The sequence below is a fragment of the Mobula birostris genome, chromosome X (genome assembly GCF_030028105.1).
Source record: "Mobula birostris isolate sMobBir1 chromosome X, sMobBir1.hap1, whole genome shotgun sequence".
NCBI lineage: Eukaryota > Metazoa > Chordata > Chondrichthyes > Myliobatiformes > Myliobatidae > Mobula > Mobula birostris.
Window position 1 is genome coordinate 12296623 of NC_092402.1, and position 14134 is coordinate 12310756.

The 14134-nt window shown below is 41.2% G+C and overlaps 1 protein-coding gene across 2 annotated transcripts in view; it reads right to left on the minus strand.

The window, feature by feature from the left end:
- The window catches only part of npepps (aminopeptidase puromycin sensitive), a 294931-nt gene that overhangs the window by 133508 nt on the left and 147289 nt on the right, over window positions 1-14134 (minus strand). For both annotated transcript variants that reach the window (XR_011883929.1, XM_072249568.1), the window contains exons 11-12: window positions 12962-13066; window positions 7634-7694 (exon numbers count right to left, since the gene is read on the minus strand). Coding sequence is in view for 1 of the 2 variants with exons in the window: in XM_072249568.1 (XP_072105669.1) it covers window positions 7634-7694; window positions 12962-13066 (166 nt within the window). In the remaining variant the exon portion in view is untranslated. The remainder of the gene's footprint in view (window positions 1-7633; window positions 7695-12961; window positions 13067-14134) is intronic.

Genomic DNA, 14134 nt, shown 5'->3' on the forward strand with positions numbered 1-14134 from the left:
TAACAACCAGATCTCTGAGACATAGAAGCCTCTGAGTGCCCTATTGTATGAATCACAAGTCAAAAGTAGCAAATAATTATGAAAGTTCAATGTTATATTTGCAAGGAAACAGACTAAAGTTGGATTTAATTTCAGTCATATCAGGCATTGCTGAGACAACATCTGGAGAACTGTGTACAGTAGTGGTTGCCTTTTTTTTTTAAAAAAAAAACATTTGTTAATGAGATTTAGGCAGTCCAGAGAAGGTGTACTAAACCAATACCAAAATTTGGTTAGTTAGGAAATTAAAAAAAAGTGGCTAGAACTGTACCTGCTACAGCTCAGATGGCCTGATTGAATCAAAACCCTGGAGAGTGCTGACAAGGTGGATGGGGAGAGCATGTGCCCCTCCTGCAGGAGAATCTAAATTAAGGAGTTGATGTTTAAAAACAAGGGGGGGCCAATATGAGTGACAGAACTGGGGGATCAACACACAAAATGCTGGAGGAACTCAGGTCAGGTAGCATCTATGGAAGGGAATAAACAAGACAAAGTCTTGGCTGATACCCTTCATCTGGACTGGAAAGGAATGAGGAAGATGCCAGAATAAGAAGGCTGGAGGGAGGGGAAGAGGTACAAGCCAGCTTCTCAAAAAGGACGGATTGCACTTGAATCCCAGGGGGACCAATATCCTGGTGGGGAGGTTTGCTAAGGCTATTGGGGAGAGTTTAAACTAGAATTGCTGGAGGGTGGGAACCGAACAGAGGAGGAAGAGGCGGTTAGCTCACAAATAGAGAAAGCTTGGAGACGGTGAGAGGGAGGATAGGCAGGTGATAGAAAAAAAACGCGCTCAGACCAATGGTTTGAGATGTGTCTATTTTAATGCAAGGAGTATTATGAACAAAGCTGATGAGCTTAGGGCGTGGATCAGTACTTGGAGCTATGATGTTGTGGCCATTACAGAGACTTGGATGGCTCAGGGGCAGGAACAGTTACTTCAAGTGCCAGGCTTTAGATGTTTCAGAAAGGACAGGGAGGGAGGCAAAAGAGGAGGGGGCATCAGAGATAGTGTCACGGCTGCAGAAAAGGAGGAAGTCATGGAGGGATTGTCCACTGAGTCTCTGTGCGTGGAAGTTAGGAACAGGAAGGGGTCAATAACTCTACTGGGCGTTTTTTTTTTATATCTAGACCACCCAATAGTAACAGGGATATCAAGGAGCAGATAGGGAGACAGACTCTGGAAAGGTGCAATAATAACAGGGTTGTCGTAGTGGGAAATTTAAATTTTCCAAATATCGATTGGCATCTCCCTAGAGCAAAGGGTTTAGATTGGGTGGGGTATGTTAGGTGTGTTCGGGAAGGTTTCTTGACACAATATGTGGATAAGCATACAAGGAGAGGCTGTACTTGATCTGGTATTGGGAAATGAACCTGGTCAGGTGTCAGGTCTCTCAGTGGGAGAGCATTTTGGAGACAGTGATCACAATTCTACCTCCTTTTCCATAGCATTGGAGAGGGATAGGTACAGACAAGTTAGGAAAGATTTTAATCGGAGTAAAGGGAAATATGAGGCTATCAGGCAGGAACTTGGAAGTATAAATTGGGACAGATGTTCTCAGGAAAATGTATGGGAAAAATGTGGCAAATGTTCAGGGAATATTTGCGTGGTGTTCTGCATAGGTATGTTCCAATGAGACAGGGAAAGGATGGTAGGGTACATGAACTGTGGTGTACAAAGGCAGTTGTAAATCTAGTCAAGAAGAAAAGCTTACGAAAGGTTCAAAAAAACAAGGCAATGATAGAGATCTAGAAGATTATAAGGCTAGCAGGAAGGAGTTTAAGAATGAATTTAGGAGAGTCAGAAGAGGCCACGAGAAAACCTTGGCAGACAGGATTAAGGAAAACCCCAAGGCATTCTACAAGTACGTGAAGAGCAAGAAGATAAGACGTGAGAGAATAGGACCAATCAAGTGTGACAGTGGAAAAGTGTGTATGGAACTAGAGGAAATAGCAGAAGTACTTAACGAATACTTTGCTTCAGTATTCACTACAGAAAAGGATCTTGGCAATTGTAAGGATGACTCACAGTGGACTGAAAAGCTTGAGCATGTAGATATTAAGAAAGAGGATGTGCTGGAGCTTTTGGAAAGCATCAAGTTGGATAAGTCACCGGGACCGGACGAGATATACCCCAGGCTACTGTGGGAGGCGAGGGAGGAGATTGCTGAGCCTCTTGCGATGATCTTTGCATCATCAATGGGGACGGGAGAGATTCCGGAGAATTGGAGGGTTGTAGATGTTGTTCCTTTATTCAAGAAAGGGAGTAGAGATAGCTTAGGAAATTATAGACCAGTGAGTCTTATTTCAGTTGTTGGTAAGCTAATGGAAAAGATCCCTAGAGGCGGGATTTATGAACATTTAGAGAGGCGTAATATGATAAGGAATAGTCAGCATGGCTTTGTCAAAGGTAGATCGTGCCTTATGAGCCTGATTGAATTTTTTGAGGATGTGACTAAACACATTGATGAGGGTAGAGCAGTAGATGTAGTGTATATGGATTTCAACAAGGCATTTGACAAGGTACCCCATGCAAGGCTTATTGAGAAAGTAAGGAGGCATGGGATCCAAGGGGACATTGCTTTGTGGATCCAGAACTGGCTTGCCCAGAGAAGGCAAAGAGTGGCTGTAAACGGGTCATGTTCTGCATGGAGGTCGGTGACCAGTGGTGTGCCTCAGGGATCTGTTCTGGAACCCCTGCTCTTAGTGATTTTTATAAATGACCTGGATGAGGAAGTGGAGGGATGTAAATTTGCTGATGACACAAAGGTTGGGGGTGTTGTGGATAGTGTGGAGGGCAGTCAGAGGTTACAGCAGGACATCGATAGGATGCAAAACTGGGCTGAAAAGTGGCAGATGGAGTTCAACCCAGATAAGTGTGAAGTGGTTCATTTAGGTAGGTCAAATATGATGCCAGAATATAGTATTAATGGTAAGACTCTTGGCAGTGTGGAGGATGAGAGGGATCTTGTGTTCTGAGTCCATTGGACACTCAAAGCTGCTGCGCAGGTTGACTTTGTGGTAAAGAAGGCATACTGTGCATTGGCCTTCATCAATCGTGGAATTGAATTTAGGAGTCAAGAGGAATGTTGCAGCTATATAGGACCCTGGTCAGACCCCACTTGGAGGTCTGTGCTCAGTTCTGGTCACCTCAATACAGGAAGGATGTGGAAACCATAGAAAGGGTGCAAAGGAGATTTACAAGGATGTTGCCTGGATTGGGGAGCATGCCTTATGAGAATAGGTTGAGTGAACTCGGCCTTTTTTCCTTGGAGCGACAGAGGATGAGAGGTGTCTTGATAGAGGAGTATAAGATGATGAGAGGCATTGATCATGTGGATAGTCAGAGGCTTTTTCCAAAGGCTGAAATGGCTAACACGAGAGGGCACAGTTTTAAGTTGCTTGGAAGTAGGTAAAGAGATGGAAGGGGTAAGCTTATTGTTGTTTTTTTTAAAAACGCAGAGAGTGGAGAGTACATGGAATAGGCTGCCAGTGACAGTGCTGAAGAAGGATATGATAGGGTCCTTTCAGACACTCCTGGATAGGTACATGGAGCTTAGAAAAATAGAGGGCTATGGGTAACCCGAGGTAATTTCTAAGGTAAGGACATGTTCGGCACAGCTTTGTGGGCCAAAGGACCTGTACTGTGCTGTAGTTTTTCTATGTTTCTAAATAGTGGTGGAAGGTGACAGAATTTTAATATGAGAAATAGAGTACTTAATATCAACCACAAAGCTAATTATGCAAGTACATACACTTCACCACTACATCGTTAAATTTATCTTTTTAATTTTGTCACTATAATGTGGATAGTAATACAAGTCTTCACATTTCCATTGAACCTATATTTTGCAATAGATTTTAACTGGACCAACAATTGTTACAAATCAGTTTTGGAAATAATACACTTAGTATTTTCCAATGACTTTTATGTAATTTGCATCTTCCAAACAAAGACCGTGTAATCTAAAAATAAAAGTCATTTGGCTCTTTGCCCTCATGAAGCACTGTGATGTCAGTTAAAAACATAACAGTGTAAGATTTCGGAGCAGAATTAGGCCATTTGACCCAAGTCTGCTCTGCCATTTCATCATGGCTGATCCATTTTCCTCTCAGCACCAATCTCCTGCCTTCTCCCTGTATCCTTTCATTGCCTAACCAATCACAAATCTATCAACCTCTACCTTAAATATACCCAAAGAAATGGCCTGCACAGCTGTCTGTGGCAATGAATTCCACAGATCCACCACCCTCTGGCTAAAGAAATTCCTCTTCATCTCCATTCTAAATGTATATTCCTCTATTCTGAGACTCTCCGACCATAGGAAACATCCTCTCCATGACCACTCTATCAAGGCCTTTCACCATTCAATAGGTTTCAATGAGGTCCTCTCTCATTCTTCTAAATTCCAGTGAGTACAGGCCATCAAATGCCTCTCATACGATAAGTCTTTCAATCATAGAATCATTTTCGTGAACCTTCTTTGGACCCTCTCCAATGCCAGACCATCCTTTCTTAGATACGAGTCCTAAAACTATATACAATATTCCATGTGAGGCCTCACCACAACCTTATAAAGCCTCAACCCTACATCCTTGCTTTTATATTCTCATTCTCTCGAAACGAATGCTAACATCACATTTGCCTTCCTCATTATCGACTCAACTAGCAAATTAACCTTCAGGGAAGCCCCATTGCACCTCAGATTTTTGTATTTTCTCTCTATTTAGAAAATAGTCTACACTTTTATTTCTTCTACCAAACTGCATGACCATACACCTCCTGGCACTGTATTCTAATCACTTAGATTTCAGAGCTGTTCCATTTCATTGCAGCCCAGCTATTTCACACCCCACCAGGAAATAACCAGGTGTCATATAACACTAAGAAAACACTACTGGCCAGATATACTTTCACTTCAGAAACAAAATGCTTCATGTAATTTAACAAGCTGCAAAATTTAGGCCGACAGATATATAAAACCACAAAATGAGTAGGCAGTTTGACTCCTTGTCTCTGTGCTGTGTCATTGAAAGATCTAATTTGTCCACTTCTTGGTTCTGTTAATGCCACCTTGTAAAAAATGTATCCAACTCCCTTTTGAAAAACTACTTTTGAATCGGCTTCTATCGTCCATCCAGATGGAGATGAAGTCCAAAAATTGGTCTTGCGTCACCTCTAATCTTCTTGCCAGTCATCTTAAATCACACATTTGAAGACCAAACCTATCTCCCTAATATTTTAATGCAATGCATCTAACCAATGTTTGTATTACAGCTACTTGGTTAATTACGCCTAGATACAGAAGATTAACCAAATCAGCTGCTTTGAAACTGATAGAGGCTAAAATGTGAATCAGGAGGAAAACTGTGTCATCATGAGCTCATCAACTTTATCACCTTTGCTTGCATCTTCCACCCTCCTTTCAAATTCATCTGGACCATGCCTGACACTTCTTTGCTTCTCGGACTATTTCCATCTCAGCAAACAAATTTAGCGCAGATGGAGGAGCCTGCAACCTGATGGCATGAATATTGATTTCTTCTTCCGGTAAAAATATTTTTCTTTCCCCCTCCCCTCTTCTTCTACTCCCCACTCTGGCCTTCTACCTCTTCTCACCTGAGTATCACCTCTGCCTAAGTCCTCTCCTCCTTCCCTTTCTTCCATCTTTCTCTCTCCTCTTCCATCAGATTCCTTCCTCTCCAGCCCCTTACCTTTCCCACCCACCAGGCTTCAGCTATCACCTTCTAGCTATCCTCCTCCCCCACTCCCACCCCCCACCTTTTTTATTCTGGTATCTTCCCCCTTCTTTTTCAGTCCTGAAGAAGGGTCACAGTTCGAAACATGATTAAAATTAAGCATGTATATGTATTTCAAAGCCACGGACTCCCACAGGTACATCGAATGCATCTCCCATGCTACCTCCTTTAAGGATGCTACCATTTCTCCCTCAGTTATTTCGGCTCAGCCTGAGATGAAGTCATTCTACTCCGGGATTGATAGATAGATAGGTAGACGTACTTTATTGATCCGGAGGGAAACTGGGTTTCGCTACAGTTGCACCAACCAAGAATTGCTGAAACATTGCCCTGCTAAAGGCAATAGATCCTCTGGTAGCATCGTTGTTATCACAACACTCTACAGTACCAGTGACCCGGGTTCAATTCCCACCCATCTGCAAGGAGTTTATACATTCTCCCCATGACCACACAGGTTTCCCCCCGGGTGCTCTAGTTTCCTCCCACAGTCCAAAGATGTACTGGCTGGTAGGCTTTGTAAACTGTCCCATGATTAGGCTTGGGTTAAATCGGGAGTTGCTGGGCAGTGTGGCCGGTTCGGCCTGAAGGGCCTATTTCACACTGTATCGCAATAAAATAAATAAAATCTGCTCTCACACACCTCCCATCTTTCATTGATCCTTACCTTTCATCCACTACCCTCTGCATCCAGCACATCATCCTTTGCCATTTCCACAAGATTCAATGGGATCACACACCGGGCATACTTTCCCCTCCCTATCACCCCACCCCCTCCAACTCTCTCTGTGACTCCTGGTTCATTCAATTCCTTCTCACCATCCCCTGGAACTCTCCACTTGGCAGGTACAGCACTCATCCTTCAGTTCTTCTCTCATCACCATTCAGGGACCTGAACTGCCCTTCCAGATGAAGCATAGATTCATCTCTGTCGCAGTCAGTACTCATGTGCTCTTTTCTACATTGGTGAGACTAAGTGCAGACAGGCAACTGTTTTGCAGAGCACCTGTGCTCTGTCCTCAAAAGCAAACTTCGACTTCTGGGGTGCATGTCATTTCAAGCCCCATTCCCTTTCCCAAGCAACCCATTTCTCTAACACAAAGGTGAAGGTAAACACAAAGTAAAAGAACAACACCTCATATTCTGCCTGGGCAGCCTACATTCAGTGGCATGAACAATGAATTTTCCCAACCCACACTAGTGTGCCTTGCCCACTTGCATTAGTTCAGCCCGCTTCTCTTTTACTTTTGTTCACCATTTCCAACCCTCTGCCATTGTTAACAAGACTTCTGGCCGTCACTTAACTGGCTTCATCAGCCTATTACCCACCTGGGTTACCGCTCTCTTAGTCGCCCTTTCCTTTCCCCTCTACCCATTACCACCTCCTCATATCACCCACCAGCCTCTGTCTCAACACTCGCCCTCCATCAGCTGGCTCCATCTGCCCATGACATTCCCCTCATCTGGTTCCACCCATCAGCTTTTGTCTCGCTCCTCCCTCTCACTTTTACATAGTTACTCATTTTTACACTACATTGATGCAGGGACTCAACCTGGCTCCATTTGCCATCACCTCTCCCTCATCTGGTTCCCCATCTTCTACTGGCCTCTTTCTTGCTCCTCCTCCTCACTCTATACCATGGCCTTCTTCTTTCGACACTGATGTCAGGTCTCAATCTGAAGCTTTGACCACTCCATTGCCTCCACAGATACTGCTTGACCCATTGAGTTCTTCCAGCCATTTATACTTTCTGCAGGAGCAGATAGCTCCCTACTTTTCATCCAGAAATCTATTCCACAAAGAAATCCTCCATAGAGCTTCAAGTTGAATACTGCTTACCTGTTGCTGCATTTTTATTTTGAAATTTTGTCAAGTACAAGTGCATTCCTTTTCTGAAATCCTGTAAAGAGGCATATTTTTACATACAATTAGTTAAACAATAAAGGCAATTAGTTCAGATAACATCCTACCCCAAAATCAATAACATTGAAATATTATAACATGACCCCTTTTAAAATTAGTTTATTCTGCTAATACGCACAAGGTATAAAGCAATTAAAAGCAAACTGCAGTCTTGCTTGCCTCTTCCATGGACCATATCATTACTTTTATATGTGTAATAACAAAAACGGTTAAAAGAAAATGAGTCACATCCGACACTCACTGTAACCCAGGGGTTCCCAACCTTTTTCATGCCAAGGACCCCGACCATAAACTGAGGGGTCCAGGCCCCTAGGTTGGGAACCCTTGCTGTAACCTATCAATTACTTTCCATACATTCTTGGAATAAAATGGTAGCATTAGACAAAAATAATGAGGAAACTACACAGAAGATTGCAGTGGTTGGGCTAAATGGTTTTAAATTTGAAGAATATTTTGTTTTGATAATGGAAGAGAAAAGAAGTCTGGTCAGTACATCTACAGTTAGCATCAGAACTCCGAAACAGCAAAATACAATATGTAAATTGCTTCACTGGAATTTGTAAGACACTGCTTCATGCCAATCTCTGCCTTGCTGATTTCTGAAGAGGAGTGGGAGAAAAGACCCCATCCCCGAAATGTCTCCAACAATCTAATCATTCCTGAGGTTTGGTGATGAAACACACGTTTCTGCACTCATCCTCAGTAACCATGGCCACTGCCTATTGTGCTTCGATTAGCCTGGAAATACTGCTTGTGGTTTTAATGTACAAACATTTGAAACATTTCTTGTCTTATTTTGAAATGAGTTGTTACTCATTTCAATCCCGACAAATTATTTCTTCCTTTTGAAAGCAAATGACTGAGAACTGTTAAAGAATGTCAAATATTTGCATTTTTATATCTCAGGCAGTTATTTCTAGGCTAATGGAAAAAAAAAAGCTGGCAGGATAAAACTCAGCCTGCTATCCTAATTAGAAAGCATGCCACTTTTATGGCAATAGTATACTTCAAAAAAAAAACGGAAAAAATATTTAATTGTGTAGCTCTTAAATGTTATGGTTCAAAATGATTTTTTTCATTTAAAATTCTGCAAACAACAGCTAAGGAAAATGGAAAGAATTGTAACTTGACCTTGAAGGGTTTATTTTTTTCCTCAGCCCTCTGCCATGACTTGCAGATATACTCAGAGTTGTTATGAACTCCTGCACAAGGCCTGATGCAACTGGGCCCACCTACGTGAAGTAGGACATGAAGATCTTATTATGAAACTTTCAGTTTTAAGTATCTCATCATATATCTTGATGCCCACATGCCTGGACTACGTAAACATGTGATAAGGACAAGGGGATGATCTGTGCTTTATCTTTAATACAATTTTGCATTGCAACAATAGACTTCAGAGTAGTTTTGGTAACCTTGCTTGATCTAAAGAACACAATTAATGATCCTGAAACATTTTTTTCCCCCTAAAGTGCTCTGCAGAAATGCAGACGATTGCAAATTCATTCTATTTTCTTCTGCCGCCCCACCTGGTTCCTTCCCCAGCTCTAGAACCAGCTGCAAAATGCTTCATAACTTGGCTTCTCAGATTATGGACAAAGGAGGTCTGTGACTGAGCATGACCCTGATCCTGTAGCCTTAGTTTATGTAAAGTCACATCATCAATCGAGCAACACATGCAAACACTACACTAGAAGATCTGCATTTTCATTTGTTCTTTGTTCCACAAATTCAATAAAACATTAATGTTTTAAAACTGTTAACAATAAACGTCTTTTTAAATATTAGCTCAATTGGTGGGAATAGGTTGCTTTGCCAATTATGTATTTTTTAAATATACTTTTGGTAATTCAATTTCAATTAACAAAGCTGCAGTTTAAGCATTATCATGGTTTAATTAATCACACCCATGGCTGCCATGTTAAAAAGTAACTTGAGATCTCAGAAAAGCAATATTAGGTTTAAATATTACAGAGGAAGGACTTTAGGGTTCACACTTCAATGAAGCATTCAAATAGATTGTAAATTTCATCTCTTTCATGATACCCATGCACTTTTTCCATTTACAGCCTGTGATCACCTCCTGGTACCCCTTATTCACGTCTCCTCTGTCCCTCAACATCCCCCCCCCACAAAAAAAAGATACTTTTTAAAATAGAGTACAAAACCTGTTTAGATGCAGCAGCTTGACAGCTGAGTTTTCAGTTCTTACACCTACAATTAAATCAATACGACAAAATACACACAAAATGTTGGAATTAAACAACTAGGTGGGCTGCTAAAAGACAGATTAATGCTGCAGGGATAAGCCCTTCATCAGAATTCAGTCCTGATGAACCACTTACACCCTGGCTTTTTTTCTCTCTACAATGATTGATTGCCCCATCCTGTGGCTCCAGAATTTTCATTTAACCTTTTGCATAGTAAGAATGAGAAAGAAAAAGTACTTTTATTTTTTTTATCTTTCATGACCAACTATGTAGTGCTTTGGAACGACCTAATGAGTGACTTTTGAAGCCTTGGGGGACACGTGGTAGCCATTTTTGTGCAGCAAGCACCCACCAACAATGAGATAAGAAACAGATCACTTATTTTAGATCTATTAAGTTTGCTATGCCATTCTATCATGGCTGATTTATTATCCCTCTCAATTGCATTCTCCATAACTGTTGACACCCTTCCGAATCAAGAACCTATCAACCTCCGCTTTAAATATACCCAATGACTTGGCCTCCACAGCCATCTGTGGCAATGAATACCACCCTCTTGTGAAAGAAATTGCTCCTCATACTTGTTCTAAAGCAGGGGATCCCAACCTTTTTTTTTAAATAAACAGAATTGACCCCTACCATAAACCGCGGACCCTAGGTTGGGAACCCCTAATCTAAAGGGACGTCCTTTTATTCTGAGGCTGTGCTCTCTGGTCCTAGATTCCCCACTATAAGAAATATTTTAGGTACTGCATGAGACGCCAATACGGGCCATGATATCAGGAAAAATACTCCTGTTTTTATTCATTCATGGCTGTAGGTTCTTTTTTAACAACTGGGACACACACTCAAAACATGGCTGGTGTGACACTGTAGTCATGACCATCTGTAGTGCATTGGGTTAACACTCGACAGTCTCATTTCTGCAACATGGCTTAAGCCCACAATACTATAACTTGGGCAAGAATCACAAAATGCTTGAGGAACTCAGCAGGCTAGGCAGCATCTATAGAAAAAACATTTTTCCATAGATGCTGTCTGGCCTGCTGTGTTCCTCCAGAATTTTGTGTCTGTTGCTTGGATTTCCAGCACCTGCAGATTTTCTCATGTTTGTCACTCGGGCAAGAGTGCTACTCAGGCACATTTATAATTGTAATGTGGAGTTGGGGAGGGAGAGATACACAAAAATACGAAGATATACAGTGGCATGCAAAAGTTTGGGCATCCCTGGTCAAAATTTCTGTTACTGTGAATAGCTAAGCGAGTAAAAGATTACCTAATTTTCAAAAGGCATAAAGTCAAAGATGACACATTTCTTTAATATATTAAGCAAGATTACTTTTTTTATTTCCATCTTTTACATTTTCAAAACAACAAAAAAGAAAAAGGGCCCGAAGCAAAAGTTTGGGCACCCTGCATGGCAGTACTTAGTAACACCCACTTTGGCAAGTATCACAGCTTGTCAACGCTTTCTGTAGCCAGCTAAGAGTCTTTCAATTCTTGTTTGGGGGATTTTCGCCCATTCTTCCTTGCAAAAGGCTTCTAGTTCTGTGAGATTCTTGGGCGATCTTGCATGCACTGCTCTTTTGAGGTCTATCCACAGATTTTCGATGAGGCTTCGGTCAGGGGACTGTGAGGGCCATGGCAAAACCTTCATCTTGCGCCTCGAGGTAGTCCATTGTGGATTTTGAGGTATGTTTAGGATCATTATCCTGTTGTAGAAGCCATCCTCTTTTCATCTTCAGCTTTTTACAGACGGTGTGATGCTTGCTTCCAGAATTTGCTGGTATTTATTTGAATTCATTCTTCCCTCTACCAGTGAAATGTTTCCCGTGCCACTGGCTGCAACACAAGCCCAAAGCATGCTCGATCCACCCCTGTGCTTAACAGTTGGAGAGGTGTTCTTTTCATGAAATTCTGCATCCTTTTGTCTCCAAACACACCTTTACTCATTGCAGCCAAACAGTTCTATTTTAACTTCACCAGTCCACAGGACTTGTTTCCAAAATGGCTTGTTCAGATGTTCCTTTGCAAACTTCTGACGCTGAATTTTGTGGTGAGGACGCAGGAAAGATTTTCTTCTAATGACTCTTCCATGAAAGTCATATTTGTGCAGGTGTCGCTGCACAGTAGAACAGTGCACCACCACTCCAGAGTCTGCTAAATCTTCCTAACAGTCTTTCGCAGTCAAACAGGGGTTTTGATTTGCCTCTCTAGCAGTCCTACGGGCAGTTCTCTTGGAAAGTTTTCTTCCAGACCTCAACTTGACCTCCACCATTCCTGTTAACTGCCATTTCTTAATTACATTACGAACTGAGGAAACAGCTACCTGAAAATGCTTTGCTATCTTCTTATAGCCTTCCCCTGCTTTGTGGGCATCATTTATTTTAATTTTCAGAGTGCTAGGTAGCTGCTTAGAGGAGCCCATGGCTGCTGATTGTTGGGAGAAGGTTTGAGGAGTCAGGGTATTTATAAAGCTTTGAAATTTGCATCATCTGGCCTTTCCTAACGATGACTGTGAACAAGCCATAGCCCTAACAAGCTAATTAAGGTCTGAGACCTTGGTAAAAGTTATCTGAGAGCTCAAATCTCTTGGGGTGCCCATACTTTTGCATGGTGCTCCTTTCCGTTTTTTCATTCTAGAATTGTACAAAACAAAAATAATACACTAATCTTGCTTAAAATGTTGAAAAGAATGTTTCATCTTTAACTTTATGACTTTTGGAGATCAGTTCATCTTCTACTCACTTAAGTATTCACAGTAACAGAAATTTTGACCAGGGGTGTCCAAACTTCTGCATGCTACTGTAATTGCACCCATCTCACCTCCTGGCCAGATTATGGTGCTATACCACACATTGATCGGCTAAGTATAGATGTTAATGATCCAAACTCAGTTCAGAATTGCCAGCTTTCAAATACAGACATCTAAACAGGTTGCATTTCTGAATTTTCATACATTGCAAATCTGACTAAACATGAAATCATGAATCACTACTGCACAAATTGCTAAGTTAAGCTGAAAGAATCTTACCACATCACCAATGTAATTGTGTAGCATTCGAATCACTGATGCTCCTTTGCTATAAGAAATTGCATCAAATATTTCATCCACTTCTGCTGGATGTCCTACTGCAACCTTTAAAAGAAATATATTTCACTTTTAATTAAATTTTGTTTAAAAGGTTGAAAAAGTTGGATTGTCTCTGTCCTTCTTAAACAAAGGAATAATGTGGGATATTCTCCAGTCCTCTGGGAGTTGGCTATGGCTGAGGAGCAAGCAAATATTTGTCAAAGTCTCACCAATCTCCTCACTTGTGCCTCTCAATAACCTGGGTTGGATCCCATCAGGTCCTGAGGATTTATCCACCTTAAATGTTCTTCAACAGACCCAATGCCACTCCCTGACATTAACAAATGCCTCTCTGATCTCACCACCTTCCAAATCCTCCTACTTGATGAATATCAATGCAAAATATTTATTTAGTATCCTTCTTTATCCTTGAGTGGTCCAACGCTCTCCCCTAGCTATCTTCTTGTTTTCAAATGTATGTATAAAGCGCCTTGGGATTTTCCTTAATTCTACTCACCAAGGACATTTCACGGACACTTTAGCATTCCTGATTCTTTGTTTTTTTTTCTGGCTTCATATTCATCAATGACTTCAGTTAGCTCCTGAAACTTACCACAAATGGGAATAGCCAGAAACCTGCAGAGCCTTGGACATAGCAGTTGTAATGTGCTGGTACCACTGCTCTTCATTTTAGTAAAAGATAGTATTTTAAAAAACATCTCTCCAAAAATTATCTAGCTTTATACAAGACCAATACATATGAGTTAAAGTGGCCAGCTCAGTATTACATCTGTCACAAATAGGATTAATGTTGGAGAAAACACGTGCTAGTTTATCCTTTGACATATGGGCCTGATGCACTACCTTGAACTGTATGAAAGAATGACGGGCATAAATAGATGAGCTATTAACGGAATGAAAAATTTTACTCCATTGATTATCTGAAAATGACTCTTGAAGTTCCGATTCCCACGAGGGTTTAATTTTATCATTAGGTATCATTCATGAGTTCACTAACCATTTACAGATTATAGCTATCAACCCTTTTTGAAATGGTTTAAACTGAAAGGAAGCATCTGTCATATTAGGTGGATAAGCAGAAGGGTAATTTGACAACAAACCATGTAAAAAATT